A 23,482-nucleotide genomic window follows, 5' to 3' on the forward strand; every position below is an offset into this window, starting at 1 on the left:
TCTCAGCAGAAACCAGCACTGTTCAATTTTTAAGATGGTTCCAACCATTTCAGATGACCCTGGTCAAATATAAAAGATACCTATTTCTCACTTCTAGAAATATCTACTAAGTTAAAAAAAAAAAAAAAAACTGATTCTTTAATTCTATAATTTTAAAAAATGTCTTAAAACAGCGGCAATCACAAAAGGTCAAATACTATAGGATGCATTTATAAGAGGTCCCCAGAGGAGTCAAATCCACAGAAACAGAAAGTAGAAGGGTGGGTGTCGGGGCTGGGGGAGGGGAAGGGGGAGCTGGTGTTTAACGGCTACAGTTGCAGTTTGGGAAGAGGAAAACGTTCTGGAGCTGGATGGTGGTGATGGCTGCAAGACAGTGTGAATGCACTTAGTGCCACAGAACCGTACACTTTAAAATGGTTAAAATGGTAAATTTTATGGGTGTTTTACTATTAAAAACAAAACACGGCAGCCTGACAGATGTGGACAGCGTTACAGACTGCAGTTGCCAACAGGTCTCTACTTTGAGCCTCTGGAGCGTGGTGGCCCAGGAGCTAGAACTCAGTAACTCACCGTCTGGAACACCGTCTGGGACAGAAAACTGGCGGTGACTCTGCTGATGTCACTCTCGCCTCCCATCTTACAAAGGATGTAGCCATATAGGTTCGCGGCTTGGAGAGAAATCCCAGCGATCACGAGGGCCTGTGCTCAGACAAAGTGAAGGTGACTCTCTAAGAGCATTTATGGAAATGTTCCTCTCAAACCAAGCAGAAGTGCCTCTGGACTAGCTAATAGTCATGGCCAACCTTTTCTGAGCACTTACAAATGCTCGTGATTCCTCTTCATCAACAACCCCCTGACCTGAGAGGCTGGTACCTATTCATCCCATTTTACAGGGAGGAAATTGAAGCAGAGAGAAATGAAAGCTGCCCAAGGTCAAGAGCTGGTGCATCATCGAGCCAGGATCCAGACTCCAGAGCCCACAGTTTCTTTTTTTTTTTTTTGGCAGCTGGCCAGTACAGGGATCTGAACCCTTGACCTTGGTTTACACAAGTGAGTTAACCAGCGATCCTTCCCACACTTTTTAATTACAATGTTGCTTATGCAGTCTACCAATATTTTATTTTCTCATTCAGCGGACTAGATCATGGCAAAGAAATAGGATTTCTCCAAAATAAAACTTCAGAACTCTGAGGCTAGTTTATTCCTACGTAGGAAGCACTCCCTGTCCAAGGTAAGATGTCATATGCTTTTTTAAAAAACTCCTTTTTTATCAGTATTATTCACCATAAGAACCAAAAGATGGAAACTACCAAATGTCCATCAATGAATGAATGGAAAATGGGGCATATCCATACAATGGAATATTACTCAGCCATGAAAAGAAGAACACTGATATACTCTACAACATGGATGAACCTTGAAAACATGCTAAGCAAAAGCAGCCAGTCACAAAATGTCACATACTGTATGATTTCATTTACATGATATATCCAGAATAGGCAAATCTGTAGAGACAGAAATATTAGTGGGTATCAGGGTTGGGGGGAACAAGGACATAGTGGGATGATAGCTAAGGGGTACAGTGTTTCTTTTTGTGGTGATGAAAATATCCTAAAATTGATTGTGGTGATGGTTGCACAACTCTGTGACTATACTAGAAGCCATTGAATTGTACACTTGAAATGGGTGAATTGTATGGTGTGTGAATGATATCTCAAGAAAGCTAGGGGCTGGCTGGTTAGCTCAGTGGGTTAGAGCATGGTGCTGATAACACCAATGTCCAGGGTTCGATACCTGTGCCAGCCAGCCACCAAAATAGAAAAAAGAAAAAAAGAATAAATTTTCTAGTAGCCACATTTGAAAACTATAAACAAAAAAAAAAAGGGTGCCAATTTTAAGGGATGGCCCGTGGCTTACTTGGGAGAGTGTGGTGCCGATATCGCCAAGGCCATGGGTTCAGATCCCTCTATAGGGATGGCTGGTTAGCTACTTGGGAGAGCAGGGTGCTGACAACACCAAGTCAAGGGTTAAGATCCCCTTACTGGTCATTTTTAAAAAAAAGAAAGAAAGCTATTACAACCCACATGTCAATCCATAATAACAACAAAAACCCACTCCTCCCACTACTGGTTTGTAGAAATGTCAAAAGCAACATCAAAGTCCAGGTGTTGCCTTACCAGCCACTTTAGCTTCAAGGAAAACAAGGTACTGAAAAAGAACACAATCCAAATCATCGGGCAGATAATGAGGCCAAGCCAGAAGATGCGCGCTTCAGCTTCTGTGGCTGCCATGTGATTTGGAGAGACCTGTTGCAGGAAAGCAATTTAGTTTCCAAGACCAGTGAAAATGGTTACACGCAAGCATGCTATAGTTTTTGTTTCTTCTACATGCACTTTTGCTATGTGCAGGTTTCAATGGAGTGCCGGTGGCAGTGGATTTCGTGTAGGGTGGGAGTCAGATGTGCCCAAAACACGGCAGGAACACACGTGAACTTCACAGCTGTCTTCCCAGTGCTAGTTAGCTCAGCTCGCCATGGAAAATACCTTTCTGGCTTCAAAAATCCAGTGGCTTTTCCCATCTTCGTCTATCTGGTTCCACCATCGAAGGCCCACCATGAGTCTTCCGGTTACATTCTGAGGAAAATGGACAATGACCATAAGCATGCCATAGGCAAGGAGTCATAGTCATTTTATTGATAAATAAAGTCACCAATTCATGTCAAACTTGTGCTGAAAGAAAAAGGGCATTGAACTGTAGTGGTTTCTCCAAACCAGTTTTAGAGGCTTCTAATTTTTTTTTCTTTTTTTTTTTTTGCAGCTGCTGGTAAGGAGATCCAAACCCTTGATCCAAACCCTCTAACCAACTGAGCTAACCAGCCAGCCCACTCTGAATTTTTAACTAAGCTTATTTTAAAAAGTGATAGACTCTCCCCCATATATATATTTTCATACTATATATGTTTTAAATGTATATTTTTCATACTATATGTGTTTAAAATATATCACTTATATATATTATATTATATCATATGTAAATTTAATGAAAACTCCAAAGTTGTGTGGGGTTGTTGTCACCCTCACTATGTACCTATGTGTAACCTTGACAATGATATCCAGAGCCATTTATTAAACAGTAAAGTAAACAATGCATTTTTCCTCCTCTAATTTTGAGTGACGCTGGCTCAGTACTCTTAAGAACTCGTATGTATCAGCAGTTTAAACCAAAGTACATCTTGGGCCCACATGTATCGGGAATGCCACCATCTGGGAGCAAAGCCCACATGCTTCGGGAATGGCGACATCACAGGGGAAAGGGGCCTTACCTTCACAGACCAGAAGTCGAAGGACAGCAGGAGAAGCACAGTGACAAAGCAGCCCACAAAGCTCCTGCTGAACCAGTCACAGCACACATAGGTGACAATGGCGCTCACTCGGAAAAACAGGTGGAAAAAGGTGGCCAGGGGATGTCTAGGAAAGAACCAGAAGGGCGGTCACTGCTTCCACGCCACTGTTTCAGGCTTTCCTGGGCATTGGCAGCACTCAGTGGAATGTTCTCTACGGTACATTTCAAGTCGAAACTCAGCCATGCTGCAGCCCTGAGGACACATGGCCAAGTCTGCCGTCCTGAAACAGACACTATTAGGTTAGCAATTTTTTTCTCACCCTCGAAGAATCCAGTACTTTCCCCTAATTTGACTCAAAATATCACTCACCCTCTTCGAAACAAGATCACCTTTGAAGTGAAATTTGACAGCGATCATAACCCCTGCCTTCCCACCTAGCAGCGACAATGACCAGTTCCCTAAAGGTAAAGGTTGGGTTATTCCCAACTGAGCCCACGGCACATGAGCAGCCCACGAGCAGAAGTCTCATGCCATCGGGGAGTGCATGTTCCTGGACAGAGGGAAATGATGGTGACCTGTGAATGGCAGGTCCAACTTGTCATTGCTCAGTAGTGAGTGGCACCATTTCTTTGTGTGATATCCCAATTTCTATAGGGCTCACAAGTAGAGAACAAGACGCAACCACGATCAAGAAAGCAATAGCGTAAGCCCAAGGATGGATGGCAATTAAAACCCCACCTCGGTGCTAGGGACAAGTAGGGAGGGAGGACAGGTCTCCCAGGAGGGGAGGCGACTCTTCCCGGCTCCAGGCAACTGTGCGCCCAGACCCAGTTCCCTCAGGTCTGATATTTTCACAAGCAGACAGAAATCCAGACTTGCAGTGGCTGATTTTTAAATGATGACAACAGATTATTTGGACATTGCAGCCTATGTTTCTTACCAGCCTGCAAGCTGTCAGCTTGCAACCTCTGGATCAGAGTTGCAAAATATCGTGGGCTTTTTAAAATGAGAGACAGAACAGGGTGGCCAAAGATGGGGAAGGCAGAACTGCAGGGGGAGAGAGCCTGCATGTTCTCCCCAAGAACAAACGGGGTCACAATAAGCAAGCTGGAACCTCCTATACAACTGCGGGGTTTCTGACTCCCAAGGGAACAGTAACTAAGATTCAGAAGCAGAAATAATAGTGACTTTTTTGCATTTACTCCTGATGCCCCAAAGGAAGGAAAAGGGACTGTGGCAAAGCACCAGCTGTTCTACAGAACCGTTTTCATCTGTGCTTGGAATGTTCCAGAAGATAAGACTCCTGGGAGTCTCTTATACCCTTGTTGCCTTAAACCTTATTGGGAATTTTTCAACTAACTGTCTTAATACAATGGTGTCCCTTGCCCCTGAAGATACATGAATCCTCTTCCAATGACTGAAAGTTAAGGGCAGAGACCATGCGTAAGGAGATATTTTTATATCCACAATAGCACCTAGCATTTAAGATTCTCGGCAAATCTACTGGTTGTGTGGAACCTTGTAATCGAGTCAATTAGGATCACTGGGAACATCTGTCCTCTTTGTAGAACAATGTAGATGTAAAACAATATAGATGTTAAAAATACATAGAGAAATCTTAAAAGATGTCAGAGTTGCCCAAATGTACACTGACCCAGGATAAAACCTGGAAGTTAAATGTGTTTGAATAAATCATCTGCCCACCCACTTTTTGTCTGTTTGGCTGTGGTTTTCCTGACATAAAATGTAGGAAAAATTCCAGTTGCTGAATGCTTCTACTTAGCTAGGTCCTGTTAAATGGTTTCCTTAATTCATAACGGAAGGTATTATTATTATTATTATTATTATTATTATTATTATTATTATTATTATTCAAACAAACCCAAAGCAAGTAGAATAGGATGACCTTGCATTTTCAAATATTGCTTTAATCCTGTTTTATATAGGTGGCTCTCTCAGCACCTTCCAAATCCTCATCCGGTCCACATCAGGAGTTTGCTCAGTGTTGCTGGTTTCTAACTCCACCCTCCCACACACTCACCTAGGAGGTTGCCCCGAGCGGCCATCGGCCCAGGGGTTATGAGCCACATGGGCTTGGGCACCAGACTGCCAGGGTCTCCATCCTGGCTCCAACCTCTGAGTAGCTCCATGGCCTTCCCTATCCCGTGTAACCTCTTGATGCTTCGGTCTCCCCTTCTGTAAAATGGGAATGCCAACAAGAGCCATGTCCTAGGAGACTGAAAAGGTCAAGGGAGCACGGTACACAGAATGTCTTGAAACACATCCCATGCTCAGTGATTGTGCACAGCTGTCACCATCGCAGCCCCCAGCATCACACGAAATGGTTCTACCCCCTAGCAGCCAAACTGCAAAATTCCCCATCTGACCACAACTTTCTCTCTCTCACTCCTGAGGGCCCTGCTTTTCATCTCTGTGGGGATCCCCCAAGACTCCTGATCTCCCCATATTCCCCCAGATGAACCTTCTTCATGCTCAACTGTAAGAGGTAGTATTTTCCACTCAGCGTCCAGTGCTTCTCTGTCCACTGTCCAGGTAAGAAGCTTATTATCTCAAGGAAGAGAGAAAATGCCACTGATGTTGAAAGGGGGGAATGAAATTACAATTAAAGTGTTGTCAAGGTGAGGAGAAACTTGGTGGACTTTTGTTCAAGTTTCCTCTGTTGGTAAATTCATTTTCACAGTCTGGGGCCTGGGACACCTGCTGTCTTCCTCCCTGGACGGAAGCACAGTAGGTTCTCAACGTAGAATGTGCATGAAAGTCACCTGAGGAGGTCCTACACTGTGCACAGGACACACAGACTCAGATGTGGGGTAGGACCTGGACACGAATTTTACAAAGGAAAAGCACAGCCCTATACCTGGTGTATTAGTCCGCTTTCTGTTGCTTCTAACAAAATACCTGGGTGTGGCAGGGTGTCACATGGCAAATGGCTTGAGTAAGAGAGCTAAGCTTCTCACTGGCTCTCCTTATGAAGCCATCAGAACCACACCCGTTACTCCATGAATGGATCAACCCATTCACAAGGGCACAGTCCTCACAATCCAATCACCTCCTAAAGGCCCTACCTTTTAATGACCACAATAGGATTTCTCACCCTCTTAACACTGTCACAGTGGGGATTAAGTTTCCAATACATGAACCTTTGGGGGACACATTCAATCCATACCACTGTGTTCAACTAACTGCACTGCAAAGGCCAAATCTGGCCCACCACCTGTTTTTATATATGAAGTTTTATTGGAACACAGCCACACACAGTCGTGGGCCTGCAAAGCCAAAAATATTTACCCAGAAAGTGTGCCATCCCCTGCTCCAGACCAGCGAGAACGATTTGGTGATGAAATTAGGCTCCACAAACCGAAATGAAGCAAACTGCCCCTAACTGCTAGCATCTGCCAAAAACAATCTGCTTTCAAAAGCTGTGTGGTGATCGCTGCCTGACTGGCAGATGCAAGGATTGTGCTAGAAGTCAGGATAGTGTTATCTCTGGGGTTGGGTGATATGGGAAGTGACTGAGACTGGGCACAAGGGTGCTCCGTGGGTGCTGGGGATGTTCTGTATCTTCATCTCAAATGCACATAAAAATTCATCAAACCATACCCTTACAATTACTGCACTTTCTGAATGCTACACCTTGTTGGGGCTCAGAGGCTGTTACCCCAAAATATGATGCTTTGGCATGCTGGAATAAAGCAGCCGCCTCTGGGCCTCTCCATCCTGTCACTCTCCAAAGCACAGGAGCAGCTGTTCCCTCATCTGCCTAAGCTCTGGTCCTTTCCCTGAGTCTTCATTAACTTAACTCGTATCACAGGAAGGAAGACTTCAATCTGTTGAGGCACCTGGACAAGCTTTTGTGACAGACCTTTGTCTTCTATTTTGGTCCCATTCTATATTTTGAAAAGAATCATTTACTAGTCATTGTCTGTGGGGCAAATAGACTTTGTTCCAGACCATTGTGTGTTCTCCAGGCCCATTGAGTTTCCCTAAAAATCATTTACCCCTACACCCCCATCGCCCCTTTCCCTATGAAGAAAGGCATATAAGCTCTGTACTCTGGGGGGGAAATTGGGAAATTACTCTCTTGTGATTCCCCTGTGCATTACCTCCTCCCAGCACATTAAATAATAAAATTTGTTATGCCCTTTCTTTATATTAATCTCTGTGGTTGATTTTTCAGAGAACCTTCGGGGGGTTGAAGGAGAAGTCTTCCTTTGGCCCCTACAACCTCAACAACAACAACAAAAATACCTGTTCAAAAAGCCACTGACCAAAGACGGATCATTGCAAGTCACTCCAAAAAGTATATATGTGATAAAATCCAGCAATCCCTCTCTCAGTATTTACCCAAAGGAGCTGAAAATTTATATCTGCACAACAAGCAACACACAAATGTTTATAGCAGCTTTATGCACATCGCCAAAACTCAGAAGCAACCAAGCAGTCCTTCAACAAGAATGGATAAACTGTGGCTCCTCCAACATGGGAACATTATTCAGTGCTAAAAAGAAATGAGCAACCAAGCCACAAAAAGGCAGGGAGGAATCTCGAATGCATATTGCCAGGTGAAAGAAGCCAGTCTGAAAAGGCTCTGCACTGGGTGGTTCCAACTGCACAACATCCTGGAAAAGGCAAACGATGGCGACTAAAAAACTCAGTGCTTGCCAGGGGTTCAAGGGGGGGTGAAGAGAGGGATGAATAGAGGGTTTTTAGGACAGTGAAACTGGTTACATGTCATCACACATGGGTCCAAACCCACAGAATGTACAGCACCAAGAGTAAGCCCTTATGTAAACTACAAACTTGAGTTAATAATAATGTATTGGTTCATTAGTTGTAACAAATGTGCCACACTGATGCACGACGTTAATAATAGAGAAAATTGAGGCGTGGGGAGGGGCTTATGGGAACTCTGTATTTTCAGCTCAATTTTTCTGTAAACTTAAAACTGCTCTAAAAAACAGTTAAATAACACCAAGGTCACGAGTTTGGATTCCTGTACCAGCCAGCTGTGAAAAACAAACAAAACAAAACAAAACACAAAAAACAGAGCCAAAGATTGTAAAAGTGAATGAATGGACACAGGTTGGAGGGTGGGGGGCTCCATCTGGAAAAGGAGATAAAATAAACCAGGGAGAGGGACAACATCCACAGGCACATATATCCCCTTCCACAAACTTCTAAAGCAGGTTTGATTTGAGGCAAAAATGTTGATATTGCATCCTAAATTTCTGTTGTTTTCTTTTTGTTTGTTTGTTTTGCTGGCTGGCTGATATGGGGATCTGCACATCCTAAATTCAGCAGTGATCTAACAATATCTTTAAAAGATGCCCTTCATTTGTTTCAATTACTTTGAAAACTGCATTCTGGTTTTATAAGAGTGTCTGCAGCTTGAATTCTTCATCAAACATCAGATTTAAATTCGCTGTCATCCTTCAGACACTCTGGAAAGCTTTCTGCTTCTCTGGGTGGCAAAGGTCTGAGGGAAGGCTCTCTCCTTCTCAGTTTACTTTGTCACTATAAAAAGCATCTCAGATGATGTCTAAAATGCGCTTCAAAATAATCGGGGGGGGAGGGGGAAGAAGATAAATTAGGCCGACTTTGTGCTATTTATGGGTTAATGAGAAAATCAGGTTCCTTGTTCTCTGTACTTTTTCTGTAAATTTGAATTAAAAAGTAGAAAAACAAAAAAGTCTTCAGAAGCAGCCTCCACTTTGCATTGAGGCAAGAGGCCCTTCAGAATAAACCAAGTCCACGGGTTGATATTCTGGGTGCCTAGTGGCTCATCTGCGGTCAAAAAAAAATTCAGACCTAAAAATCCCCAATTGAGTAACTGGCCATGACAGCTGGATGCATAAAGAAAATTCCAGAAAGCAGGTCCTGTCATCTGGGCTTACCAGTTCCTTTGCTAAAAACTGGCCACCCCTGTACGGAGTACAAATGCCCAGCCCACCCCCACCTGGACAGTCTGGTGCACTGAAAGCCAGAGAGCTTGGGTCCACATTCCTGCTCCATCCTTGCTGGGTATCAGCCCCAGACAATGCACTAAATCACTGTGAGCCTCACCTTACCTATCTGTACAATGGGAGAATAACATTTAACTCAGATGTCTGAGGCTTCTGGGAAATAAAATACCTACGATGCCAGACCAGAGGGAGTCCTGAAGAGTAAGTCTTCTAATCACTGTCTGACTCATCAATGGTCAAGATTTTTGAGAATGGAAGGAAGAGAAAAACCCTTGATCAGTGATGCTCTTTTTGGATGACCTTTGTTAGACTGATGTTTTTCCCCATTGTTAAAAATGAGTAGGGTGTTGCTATCTATTTTTTTTAGTCCTGACACCCACTCACACCCAGGTGGCTTCTCTGCTAACAATGGCATGCCACCACAAAGGCTGGGAGGAAGGGGCACCCAACGTGCCACGGGGAGACAGCTGAGATGACGTTTGCTCAGGAAGTGAAGGGAGGTTGTCCATGCTCAGTCACTTCTCATCCAATAGCTCCTCCACATGTCCCGTGGGAGCTTGTTAGAAAAGCAGGATCTGCAGCCACATCCCAGACCTCCTGAGCCAGAAGCTTCTATTTTAACAAGACCCCCAGGAAATTTGTATGCATGTGACAACTGAGCAGCCCTCCCCTATTCCATTTCCAAGATAAACTCAGTTCCAGGAATAAAGCAGAAAGGGACTTAAGGAACCCAAGCCTAAAAAAGCAGAGGTCCCTACAAACCCTTCAGAACCTCTTGGGACCTGCACTAACCCAGGGGATGAGCCATCTGAGCCGAATCTGATTTTTCTTCTCTCGAATGACCGAGATGCAACATTAACTCCATTATCCTTCCGATTCCGGTTTCTTGCTTCAAAAGCCAGCATGTCCTCCCACTCCTCTGGCACCTGAGCCCAGGCCGGGCAAGGGTTTGGACTGTCGGGATGTCTGAGCAGATGCTCACTGCTAAGTGCTCATAGTTTCCATCCAAAGGTCAACACGATGGAGGTTTGCGTGTGGAAGTAAATTTAAAAAGCAGACTTCCCTCTGGTCACCACAGTTTTTCCCTCTTGTTTCTGTTCTTTATTTCTTTTTAAAGAGACATCCCAACTTTAGAGTCTGAGTCTGCTTGGCGTCAGAATGGAAGTGTGAGCCCACGGGGACAAGTCGGTGGGCCCCTGGAGGCTTGGCCCAGGCTGGCCCGTGTGCGGATCCTAACCTTCTACCTCCCGGCTGCAGAAGAGTCAGCATCCAGGTGGATTCACAGCACAGCCCAGAGACAGCCCCTTCATCCACTCCCCCATGCTGCCAGACTTGTGGACCAGATCTTTTAGCTAAAGCTCCAGAGTTTCAAAGAAATGGCCCCAAAGAATCAGGTATTCAAAAGAAAAAAAGAAAAAAAAAAACTTGTACATAAATATTCATAGCAGAATTATTCACAACTGCCAAAAGTGGAAAGATCCCAAATGTCCACCAACTAACAAAAATGCAGTCTGTCCATACGCTAGGCCATTATTCAGCCATAAAAAGGACTGAAATTCTGACACATGCTACAATTGGACAAATCTTGAAAACATGATTCAAAGTGAAAGAGACCAGGCACAAAAGGACAGATATTGCATGATCCCACTTACGTGAGGTACCCAGAATAGTCAGTCATACGGACAGAAAGTGGAATGGTGGCTACCAAGCACTAGGGGTGGGGAGTTAGTGTTTAAGGGGTAGAGTTTCAACTTTGGATGATGAAAAACTTTTGAAGACTGATGGTGGTGACGGCTGCACAGCAATGTGAATGTAATTAATGCCACTGAACCACACACTTGAAAATGGTTAAAATGGTCAATTTTATTCTGTGCATATTTTACAATAAAAATAAAAAAGAGGGCTGGCCCGTGGCTCACTTGGAAGATAACACACTTGGTACTGATAACACCAAGGCCACAGGTTAAGATCCCCTTACCAGTCATCTTTTTAAAAAAATAAAAAATAAAATAAAATAAAGTAAAAAAGGAATGAAGTGCTGATACTACGATGTGGTTGAACCCTGAAAATATTATGCTAAGCAAAAACAGATGGACACAAAAGGGTGTTGTATGATTCCATTTATATGAAATGTGCAGAACAGGCAAATCTATAGAAACAGAAAGCAGACGCCACTGGCTGGAGGGACAGAGGAATGGAGACTAACTGCTGAGTGGATGCAGGGTTTCCTTTTGGGGTGACGAAAATGTTCTGAAATTAGTGGTAAAGCTTGCACAACATTGTGAATGTCACACATGCCGTTGAACTACGCACTTTAAAATAATTTAAATGGTCAATTTTATGTTTTGTATATTTGACCCCAATTTAAGAAAAAGACAGAAATAAGGAAAAGAGAGACCCGACTTCACTGGCTGTCCTTTAGAAAGAAGGCAGCAGTGCGGGCAGCAGTGAGTGGAGGATTCCAGGTACACGTTCTGACTCTGAACTTGCCAGTTGTCCAGATTCAAGCCCCAGCTCCAGGACCTGTGTGATCTCGGGCAAGTGACTTAACCTCTCTGTGCCCCAGTTTCCTCATCTGTAAAATGGGATGAGTCAGAGCTGTGTGCTGCACAACCCCAGGGGGCACCATTCAATCATAGTCTGTGTGAAGCATGTTCCTTGAAGTAGCGCAGGGCACCCCTGCGGGGCCATACACACTGGTACTGACCTCATGAAGCTGCTGGGAAAGTTACGTGAGGATAATGATGCACATAAAGGGCTTAGGATACCACTTGGTGGGCAGCAAGTGTTCAGTAAATGCCAACTTGGATGAAAAATAGTAATGCATTTGGACTGGGGAGTATCATTCCACCATCTTCCCTTTGCATAGCTCAGAGCTTCTCCACATGCAAACTACCTGGGGTGGTGTCACAGGGAGATCCTGCTTTAGGAGGTCTAGGGTGGGGCCTTAGAGGTCACAGGTGATGATGCTGCCAGTCCAGGGTGGGGAGAGAAGCAGTCATCTGCTGGATTTGCTTCCCAGGGCTGCTGTAAGCACAGAATGGGTGGCTTACAACAACAGAAATGTATTCTCTCACAGTTCTCCAGGCCAGAAGTCCAAAATCAAGGTGTCAGCAGGGTTGGTTCCTCTGGAGGCTGAGGGAGAATCCGTCCCGTGCCTGTCTCCTAGCTTTTGATGACACCGGCAGCCCTTAGTGTTGCTTGGCTCTTGGATGCATCACTCCAATCTCAGCCTCTGTTGTCACATGGCATTTCCCTGTCTCTGTCTTCACACGATATCTTCTTATAAGGATCCCAGTTATATTGGAGTAGGGCCCACCTACTCCAGTATGACCTCATCTTAACTTAATGACACCCACAGGGCTGGCTGGTTAGCTCAGTGGGTCAGAGCTCAGCCGAGGTCACTGGTTCAGATCCCCATAATGGCCAGCCACCACCACCCAAAAAAAAAAAAAAAAAAGATTTGTTAATTACATCTGCAAAGACCCTATTTCCAAATAAGGTGACGTTTTGAGGGGGTTAGGATTTCAACATATCTTTTTTGGAGGACACAATTCAACCCATCATACCTGCCTTGGGATACATGAGCCTAAAGAAAATAAGGTAGGAAGGGGACACTGAGCTATTTTACAGATGAGGACATTGGTGCTCAGAGAGGTGATGTGAACTGCTCAGAGTCAAAGAAACAATTACTCATGCACGTGGTGCACTGCATGAGGGCACTTGGGGGGAATGAAATGTGGCGCATGCTCCACTCACCAGCTTCATGCCCTGGTCTGTGTCTGCCTGAGGAGGGGCTGCCCCACTGGAAGTAGAAAGTAGAATTCACCCATTTGTGTGCTTTTCTTCCTGAAGAGCCACTAGATTGCACTAGAAACTGGGCAGGATCTGAAGGCATCAAATATTAGCTTATGTTTAAAAAGTTGATCTCATAGAAGTAGACAGTAGAATAGTGGTTACTAGAGACTGGAAAGGTGGGGGGTGGGGAGGGAGAATAGGGAAAGGGTGATCAATGGATTCAAAATTGCAGCTAGAATGGAAGAATAAGCTCTAGTGTTCTATAACCCCAAAGGGAGACTGCAGTTTATAACAATTTATTGTGTAATTTCAAATAGCTAGTGGAGAGGATTTTGAATGTTCCCAACACAAGGAAATGACTAATTACTTGAGGTTATGGATATGCTAATCACCCTGATTTGATCATTGCATATTGTATACAGTACCCAAATATCACAAAGTACCCTATAAATACATTCAGTTATTGTGTGTCAATTAAGAAAAAAGAAATTTAATAAAATGATAAAAAAGAAAAAGGAAAAACACTAACAAATATTAGCTTGTGTCTGTTACCTGGCTTTTGGGAAATTTAGTTTCCTCATCTGCAAAATGGAGAGAATCCTGTCTTTCCTTGCATTATTTTTGACCATTTTAATGTTTTTGGAATCAGAATGCTTCCACTAATGGCTGTAAATACTTAATATGCTGTTTATTCCGCACCCCTACCTCCCAAGGGCTATAATTGAACCAGTGTGCCTTAAGATGTATGGCATTTTAGAAACAAAGGCCATCAGTTGTAAAGCCTAACTTAAAGGTCATTTAATTGGATAATTGAATGAAATCACATTCATTCATTCAGCAAATACTGAATCACTACCACAACCTGGCCTGCTAATCTGGTTTATGTATTCTTTAGAACATCCCGTGACATTTTTAAAAGTATTTCTGCTTTCTGGCAACAAAAGCACGTTCCAGATCCAGTCTGGCTTGTCTCTGCCTCAATACCTGGAATCAACTCTTTCTATGGAGTCCTGGGTTCTTTAAGTGGTGAAGAGAATTAAATCTGGGGGCTGGGATCGCAGGTGAGAGGTGGTAGAGGGCAAAAACGTGCCATTTCTGGGCCACCTTTAGTAGAGACAGCTCAAAAAAAGAAAATGTCCTTTAGGACACAGCATCATTTCTGCAGTATCTCTGCCAAGAACCGTAACCTGGATCTAATCATGAGAAATATCAGACAGGCACAAGTTAAGGTCGATTCTTCAAAATAGCTGGATTTTACTCTTCAAAAATGTTCGTGTCCTGAAAAATAAAGAAAGGCTATGAATTGCTCCAGAATAACTAAATGCAGTGGGAGATCCTGGATTGGATCTTGAACTGGGAGAGAAAATTGCTATAAAGGGCATTGGGATCTCAGCTGTAGATTAGATAATGTCTTAGTTTCTCTCTCTCTCTCTCTCTCTCTCTCTCTCTCTCTCTCTCTCTCTCTCTCTCTCTCTCTCACACACACACACACACACACACACACACACACACACACACACACACACACACACACGGCAAAATGCTAACAATTGGTGAATACTGGTAAAGGGTAAAAGTCAGTTTTTTGGACTATTCTTGCTACATTCCTGTAGTCTGATATTATTTCAAAGTAAAAGGTTTTTTTAAGTCCTTTTAAGGACATTAACTGAAAATATTATTTTCCAATTTAACATATCTTATTGCTGAATTTTACAGTTCATTTTGAGATTCATCAACCACTAAAACTCCACATCACACTGAAAGCAGTTAAGTTCTGGCTGAATTTTATGGTTCATTCATTTTGAGATTCATCAACCACTAAAACTCCACATCACACTGAAAGCAGTTAAGTTCTGTAATTGCGCTGTGTATTTTTGTTTGCAGGTTAGTTTGGTACTCAAAATAATCACTGACGCAAAATTTGAAATTGTAGTTTAAATTGCCCAAGGACATAAAGTTAAGCTTCTAATCAACATATAAATGTTTTTAAGTGATTTTCAACATTGTTTAAGAAATATTAAGTGTCATACATTGAGCTTAAAGCAACCACACAGTTATCAAGCACCTGCTATTTACCAGTGGTGATGGCTGCGTGACCTTGTTAATATTCTAAAAACCACTGAATTGTATACTTTAAAGGAGTGAATTTTAAGGAATGTGAATTATATCTCAATTTTAAAATTAACTACTTAAATATTTTCTCCCCACAATCATTGGGGGGGGCTAATGCTGGGGGTTTGCAAACTCAGGCACTTACAGGGCGAGGCTGTCTGAGAGAGGGCTCAGGCCCTCCCGGAGGGAGCAGGTCCCACAGCTCAACTCCAGCCCATCCTTTGGCTCTAAGAGCTTTTCAAAAGAAGCCAGCAATCCAGATTGTTAAAGAAATAATTTATTGAGATGAAAATCACATCACATAAAATTAACCATTTTAAAGTGAACAATTCATACTGTTGTTCCAAACACTTCTATTACTTTAGAACCTTGTACCCATTAGGCAGTTCCTCTCCATCTTCCCCCCTCCTCTCAGCCCCTGACAGCTGCCAATCTGCCTTTTGACTCTGTGGATGTGTCTACACTGAGCAATCCAGATGTTTAATGTGATCTCCAATTTTTAAATTTAAATTCAAATTCATTTAAAATACCACTCTGGCCTAAGACAATGTGAGTCAGTTGGTGCCATGGGTCAAATGTGTCCCCCAAAAGTTCATGTGTTGGAAACTTGATCTCCACTGTAACAGTGTTAAGAGGATGGGAGATCCTATTACAGTCACTGAAAGGTGGAGCCTTTGAGAGGTGATTAGATTGTGAGGACTGCATCCTTGTTAATGGATTGATCCATTCATGCAGCAACGGGTACGGTTCTGATGCCTTTAAAAGGAGAGTGAACAAGTTAGCTCCCCCTTGCTCAAGCCATTTGCCATGTGATACCTTGCATTGCTATAGAGTCACCACCCACAAGAAGACCCTCACCAGAGGTGTTTCCTGGACTGTGGATTTCCCAGCATCTGAAATGTAAGAAATAAATGTCATCTCTTTATAAATTACCCAGTTTTAAGTTTCTGTTAGAAGCAATAGAAAACAGACTAATACAGTTGGCTGACTGTTGCTTTACAATTTCTATCCTAAAGTATCTTAAAATCCAGGAAAGAGGTACATTTACATTTTAATGCATGGAAGATGTGAGGATCCATTAACACAATTTGTGGCTGCTCCTGAGTCATTCTGGAAGCCACCTGGCTCCTATAATAAGTGAGGGGTGAGCAGTCAGGCATGGAACACCCAAGGCTGAGCACACATATGAAGGGGACTTCCTAGGACTGAAGAAGGGTCAGCCCGGGACCCTTTCCCTGTGGACTCCAACCCCAAGTTACTGAGTTGGTCTCTACCTAAAGAAACATCATCAGCATCCCTTATAAGCTAAGCCTTACATCAATCTATGAACACCTACCCCCTCCCCAATGAAGGTGAACACACACACACACACACACACACACACACACACACACACACACACACACACACACACACATTCAAGTACTTGAACCAGTGTAAGTATTCTCTACTTATCCAGAAATGGACATCCTAGAAAAACAGGCCATATTACTCAGGGCACATCAGCAGCCCATGGCCAGAGTCATTTCAATGCCTACTGAGTCAGCATCTTCAGGGATTGAGCTTGAGATCCAGAAGTTTCAGCTCTTGATTAATTTGTTGGAGTTCCCTAGGCATGCTGATGAAATTGAGATCCCCTGGGAATGCAGACCCAATGCTATGGGTCAAATGTGTCCCTTAAAAGTTCATGTTTTGGAAACTTGACTCCCATTGTAATAGTGCCAGGAGTGTGTGAAATCCAATTACAGTATTTGAAAAGTGGAGCCTTTAAGAGGTGATTAGATTGTAAGGATTGCCCCCCAGTAAACACATTGATCCATTCATGGAGTAATGAATTATGGGCGTGGTTCTGATGGCTTTATAAGGAGAGCGAGAGAGAATGTCAGCTCATTCTTCTTCAGTCCATTCACGCCATGTGACACCCTGGCTGACTCAGGACGCTGTAGAGAGTTCCTAGCCAGAAGAAGGCCCTCACCAGCTATGTTCCTTGGACTTTGGACTTCACAGCCTCCAAGACTGTAAGAAATAAATTTCATTTCTTTACAAATTATCCAGTTTCAGGTATCCTGTTTATAAGCAACAGAAATAGACTAATACACTCTGCAACTTCATCTGGGACCCACTGCCTTTTCACCCATCTCTCTCCAATCTCAGACGTCCCAAGGGCTGGCCTGTGGCTCATTTGGGAGAGTGTGGTGCTGGTAACACCAAGGTCACAGGTTTGGATCCCTATATTGGGATGGCCGGTTAGCTCACTTGGGAGAACATGGTGCTGACAACACCAAGTCAAGGGTTAAGATCCCCTTACCGATCATACATGCAGCTGGCATGACTGGGACAAAAGTCAATGCAAGCTAAGTTCTTGAGTGTGTCCCTGGAGTTGAGCCAGTCCAGGCCACCAGCATCTCTCACCCTGACCTCCTTCATCAGCTCACTGCTTCCCTATCTGCCCTACAGGCCACGTGGCAGTCACAGACAGCTGTCTCACCTGTCAATCAGATCACACCTATCCCCTGCTCAAACCTCTCCAAAGACTGTCCACCAAAAGCAGACAAAATTCCAAATTCTCTATTGGGATCTTCAAAGCCCTAGATGATCCCTCCCTGACCAAATCTCCAAATGTGTCTCCTCATCCTCCTCTCCCCCGTTCTACACCCTGACCCAGTTCTGACAATCCCTACAATACACCTCAGGATCTTTGCACATGCTGTAGCCTCTACCCAAACTCTCTTCTTGCAGATCTCTCCATGCTCGGTTCCTCATCCTTCTCATTTGGGTCTTATTCAAATGCATCTCCTTGGAGAGGCCTCCTCTGAGTCCTCCCTGATCTAAAGAAGCCCCTTGACCCTGGACCCTTTTTATCACACTCCCATCTGTAGCACTTACTCTGAAGTTACCTTGTTTAGATATGTGCTTAAATGTTTATTATCTTCTCCCTATTTAAAACATCCACTCCATGAGGGCAGGGAGCAAGACAGTCTGGTTTTCTCTGAGTCCCCAGAACAGTGCTTGGCACACAAAGGTCCTTGAAGATTTTTATTGATGTAATGAATAAATGAATGAATGAAAGAATAAACCAGTGGTTCTCAAAGAGGGGGTTGTTTTGGGTCCCCCCCCCAGCAATGTCTAGAGACACTTTTGGTTGTCACAACTGGGGGACCCCTACTGGCATCTACTGAGCAAGGCCAGAGATGCCACTAAACATCCTACAATGCACAAGACAGCCCCAAAGACAAAGATCTGGCTCCAAATGTCAATAGTGCCAACCTCGGAATAAATGGGTGAATTAAATACTCTACATCCACACAGTCAAGTTGCCATCCAAGGTAAAGCATTAAGAAACTTAACCAATGTCCCCTCCCTGTCCCCAGATTGTGTGGGTTCCAGATTGTGTGGGTCACAGTTCAGCATAAATCGCCCCTCAGTGATTTTACTGTTGGTACTGCTTATGCAATCAACTTCATGTGAACAAGAAATATATAAATAAGGGGAAGTTGAGCTGTTATAAATGTAACGAGTTAATTTCAAAATATGTAATGCCGTACCTTAATCAAAGAGAACTGAAATTTGTCTAGTTCCCTGATTTTGTGGGTTATTTTCCTTGGTAATCATGTCCCTTCCTTAAAATTAAACAATCAGCTCTTGGTGGGACCTGCTTATGTGTCATATTTCTATATTTTCAAAATAGATTTTAGAGGGCCAGGGACATGACTTGTTCCCCAAACACACAGAGGACAGGGATGTACTTGGGTGCTTTTGTGCTTGTGTGTGTGTGTATGTGTGTGTGTAGCAGTTAGAGATGTGCTCATGTCGATTCCTGAGAATAATGAGGGGTCACCAAGCTTTCATCTGTTCTGTCGCTTGCCCCTCTCCCTCCTTGTCCCCCACCCCCTCCAGCTTCCTATGGGTCCATGTCACAGACAGAAGTGTTAGGAATGCTCTGAGTCTTCTCAAACACAAATTTAACTTATGCAGATCCAAACCCCGGACAGACAGACAGAGAATAATCCAAATCAGCATTCTCAACCAGAGGAGATTTTGCCCCTAGGGGACATTGGCAATGTCTGAAGATATTTGGGGTTGTCACAACTGGGGGATTGGATGCTACTGGCATCTAGTGGGTAGAGGCCAGGGATGCTGTTAAACATCCCACAATGCACAGGACAACCCCCCAAAACAAAGGATTGTCCAGCCCAAAATGCCAGTAGTGCCAAAGTTGAGAAACCCCGCTCTAAATAATGGGGGCAATCTGCACTCTTGTTTACATAAGGAAAATATAAAGTATTCCCCCAGGGTAAGCAGAAGATGGAGGCCCTGAATCTACTGTTCCCACAAAATTCATCCCCAAGTGTCTCTCCTTGTGTGAGCATCCGGCCCCCTCCTAAACCAACAAGACAGACAGAGAATAGTCAAAATCAGAGAATAATCTAAACATAGAGCAGTACGAGGGTAGTTCAAAAAGTTTGTGAGGGCGGGCTGGTTAGCCCAGTTGGTTAGAGCACAGTGTTATAACACCAAGATCACCGGTTCGGATCCCTGTACTGGCTGGCTGCCAAAAAAAAGATAATACAAATCTTTCCATGAACTATTTGAAGTACTTTCATATAAGATACAGACTCTAGAACTAGATTCTAGGGGTTCAAATCCCCTCCTTGCAAGTGAATAGCTGTGTCACAGTTGAAAAATCACCCAACTCTCTCTTTGTCTACATTTATTTAACCCTGACATTGACAAAATAACAGTGCTACCTCATAGGTTTATAATCAGATTAAATGAAATATTCTAAGTAAAACACTTGGAATAGTGCCTGCATATAGTAAGTGCTAAGTATGTGGTTGTTATTATTATTTTTCATTTAATATAACTTCCCCCAAATAGTAGCCAACAACATGTGGAGTTCATTTTAAGGATGGCTTTTGTATCCAACATGGGAAAATAAACTGATCGTGGAAGACCTCTTAAAAGACAAAACATTACTTGATGGGCTAGTTAGAGATTTGCAGGGGTAGTTTTTGTTCCATATGATGTTTGCCTTAAGACCTGGCCCCACAACATGTGACTTCCTGTAGCGTCTGGGACCAGAGGACAGTGTTTTCAATTTGACACCCACTGGGCTGAACAAGGACCAACCAAAACACTGACCAAACCTGGAAAACAAACCAGCTCTGACACCTGAAACCAAAATCAGATCCAAGAAATCTGTCCGGGGCAGGAGGAAACTGTCCTACTTAGTGGGAATCCGCTGGAAAACAGGACCTTTGGGTTCAGAGAAATTTTATGAAGACAGGGCCTTGAAAGCATAAACATAGCTTTCCATAGGAGGGACAGTTTCCAAATCCAGGGAGAATCCCTGTGTGATGTCCTATTCCAACTGAGGACATGCCTCCACCCTAGCTCTGTGCACAGAGACAGACCATGGAAGTCACACTTATGGTCAGAATAGCAGGTACCATTTATAAAGCCTACACGGGGTGTCAGGGCCCTGCTAACCTCATTATATACATTCATCATCTCACTTTGTCCTCCTTATACCACCCAAGGAAGGGGCCCATATCTTTGCCACTTTACAGATGAGAAAACAAGGAATCCAAAAAGTGCTGTGGTCACTACTCAAGTTCAAGGTTACTGTGAGCAAAGGGTTAACATCAGGTCTGCCTGGGAATGACCTGGATCTCCCACAGCATTGGAAGATGCATGAGATTGGTGTATCTGCCTGCTAGTTTCCCCTGAGTTAGAGGAACTGTGAGCCTAGGTAAACAGGATCACAGAGAAGGTTGATGGGAAAGAGACAGCAATTCTATGATTCAAAGTGACTCCAGCACTTCAGCTGTCATACATGGCAGCCAAACACAGCCCATGAAGGTGACACAGCCAAAAGACCTGTATGGGGCAGTGGCTGGATCTCCCAACAGTATGAAAATGCTGTGTCCTGCCTTGTATCCTTCTACAGAACTGAGGAGACATCATCTTATATGAAAGCCTATTTGTGTCCTGTGAAGATCTGCCAACTCAAACCCATAGCTGCACTGTGGGGGTGCAGTCACCTGTCTGGGGAGTGGTGGAATCCAGATCTGAACCTAGGTCTATCTGAGCTGAAGCCCAGACTCCTACTCCCCAAGGCGGTTGGAAGCCCACAACACTGGCTAAAAGTCGACATGCAACACAGCAGGCCAAAACAGTTACACACGGCCCAGCAATTTCACTCCCAGGCATGTGCCCAAGAGAATTGAAAACATATGGTGACACAACATGTACATAAACATTCATAGCAAAGTTATTTATAAGAACCAAAAAGCAGAAACAACTCAAATGTCTATCAACTTATGAATGAATAAACAAAATGCAGTCTATCCATACAATGGAATATTATCCTGCCATAAAAAGAAATGAAATACTTAATTTCTGATAAATACCAAGACATGAGCAAACCTGGTGATGTAGATTGACTGCCCCCCAACCTCCCTCAAGCTTAAATCATCACTGTAACTGTTCAGGGTGGGAAATCCTATTATGGTAATTGAAAGGTAGAGCTTTAGGGAGGAGATTGGATTGTAGGACCATGCAGTAGTGAATGGATTAAAAATGATGGTCAGTGGCGTGGTTCTGGGGGCTTTAAGAGAAGAGCACATGAGAGGTTAGTCTCTCTCTGCTCCACTGTTTTCTGCCATGTGAGACCTCTGGTTCACTGTCACCACCACCAAGGCTTTCACCAGATGTGTTCCCTGGACTTTGGACTTCCCAGCCTCCGAAACTGTAAGCAATAAATTTTGTTTTCTTTAGAAATTACCCAGTTTCAGGTATTTTGTTATAAGCAACAGACCCGAACTAATACACATGGAAAGCATCATGCTAAGTCAAAGAAGCCAGACGAAAGGCCACATATTGTATAATTTTATGTGTCAATTTGACTGGGCTAAGTGGTGCCCAGATAGCTGGTAAAACATTATTTCTGGGTGTGTCTGTGAGGGTGTTTTCAGAAGAGGTTAGCATTTGAACCAGTAGACTGAGAAAAAAAGATCACCTTCACCTATGTGGTGGACATCAACCTGTTGAGGGCATGAATTAAACAAAACAGCAGAGGAAGAAGGAATTTGCTCTGTCTGCTTGAGCTGGGATATCCATCTTGTCCCACTCTCAGACATCAGCATCCTGGTCCTAGGGCCTCAGACCAGGACTTACACACTGCACCCCCTGTTCTGGGGCCTTTGGATTCAGTCTGATACTTACACCATTGGCTCCCCTGGTTCTGAGGCCTTCAGGCTTGGACTGGTACCACACCACCAGCTTTTCTGGGCCTCCAGCTTGTGGATGGCAGATCATGGGACTTCTCAGCCTCCATAATCCTGTGAACTAATCCCTCATAATAAATCTCTTTCTATGTATTATAAATATACTATTAGCCTGTTTCTCTCAAGAGCCTTGTCTAAAACAGGTTTTAGTTATATAAAATGTCCAGAATAGGCAAATCCATAGGGAGAGAAAGTAGATTAGTGTTGCCAGGAGCTTGAGGATGGGGAAATAGAAAATAATTGCTTAATGGGCACAGCGTTTTCATTTGGGTGATGAAACTATATGAAGTCTGATAAACTCTGGAATAAAGAGGAAATTAGATGAATGCTGATGAATTCTATAGTGGTGATGGTTGCACAACCTTGTGAATATACTAAAAACCACACTGAATTATACTCTTTAAAAGAGTGAATTTTATGGTATGTGAATTACGTTTCAATTAAAAACACACATAGCACGGCACTAAAAGCATAGGCAACAAAAGTAAAATTAGACAAACAGAATTACATCAAACTTAAAAATTTTTGTGCATCAAAGGACACAATTAATAGAGTAAAAAGGCAACTTATGGAATGGGAGAAAATATTTGAGAATCACATATCAGATAAGGGCTTAATATCCAAAATATATAAAGAACCCAAAGCAAAAAATCAAATAAACTGACTAAGAGTGGGCAAAGGACTTAAATAGATATATCACCAAAGAAGATATACCAATGAGCACCAAGCAAATGAACAGATGCTCAACATTACTAGTCATTAGGGAAATGCCAATTGGAACCACAATGAGATACCACCTCATACCCATTAGGATGGCTACTATCAAAAATAAATAAATTACAAGTGTTGGCAAGATGTGGAGAAATTGGACCCCTTGTACACTGTTGGTGAGATTGTAAAATGGTGTAACTGTTTTGGAAAACAGTAGAGGTTCTCCAAAAAATTAAAAATAGAAC

At 43.3% G+C, this 23,482-nt stretch overlaps 1 protein-coding gene across 1 annotated transcript in view; it reads right to left on the minus strand.

Moving 5' to 3' along the window:
* Nucleotides 1–23,482, minus strand: part of TVP23A (trans-golgi network vesicle protein 23 homolog A) — a 35,212-nt gene that overhangs the window by 1,068 nt on the left and 10,662 nt on the right. Inside the window, exons 3-6 of the mRNA XM_063099148.1 lie at nt 3,323–3,467; nt 2,544–2,633; nt 2,178–2,306; nt 571–699 (exon numbers count right to left, since the gene is read on the minus strand). Coding sequence (XP_062955218.1) covers nt 571–699; nt 2,178–2,306; nt 2,544–2,633; nt 3,323–3,467 — 493 coding nt within the window. The remainder of the gene's footprint in view (nt 1–570; nt 700–2,177; nt 2,307–2,543; nt 2,634–3,322; nt 3,468–23,482) is intronic.

The sequence above is a fragment of the Cynocephalus volans genome, chromosome 6 (genome assembly GCF_027409185.1).
Source record: "Cynocephalus volans isolate mCynVol1 chromosome 6, mCynVol1.pri, whole genome shotgun sequence".
Taxonomy (NCBI): Eukaryota; Metazoa; Chordata; class Mammalia; order Dermoptera; family Cynocephalidae; genus Cynocephalus; species Cynocephalus volans.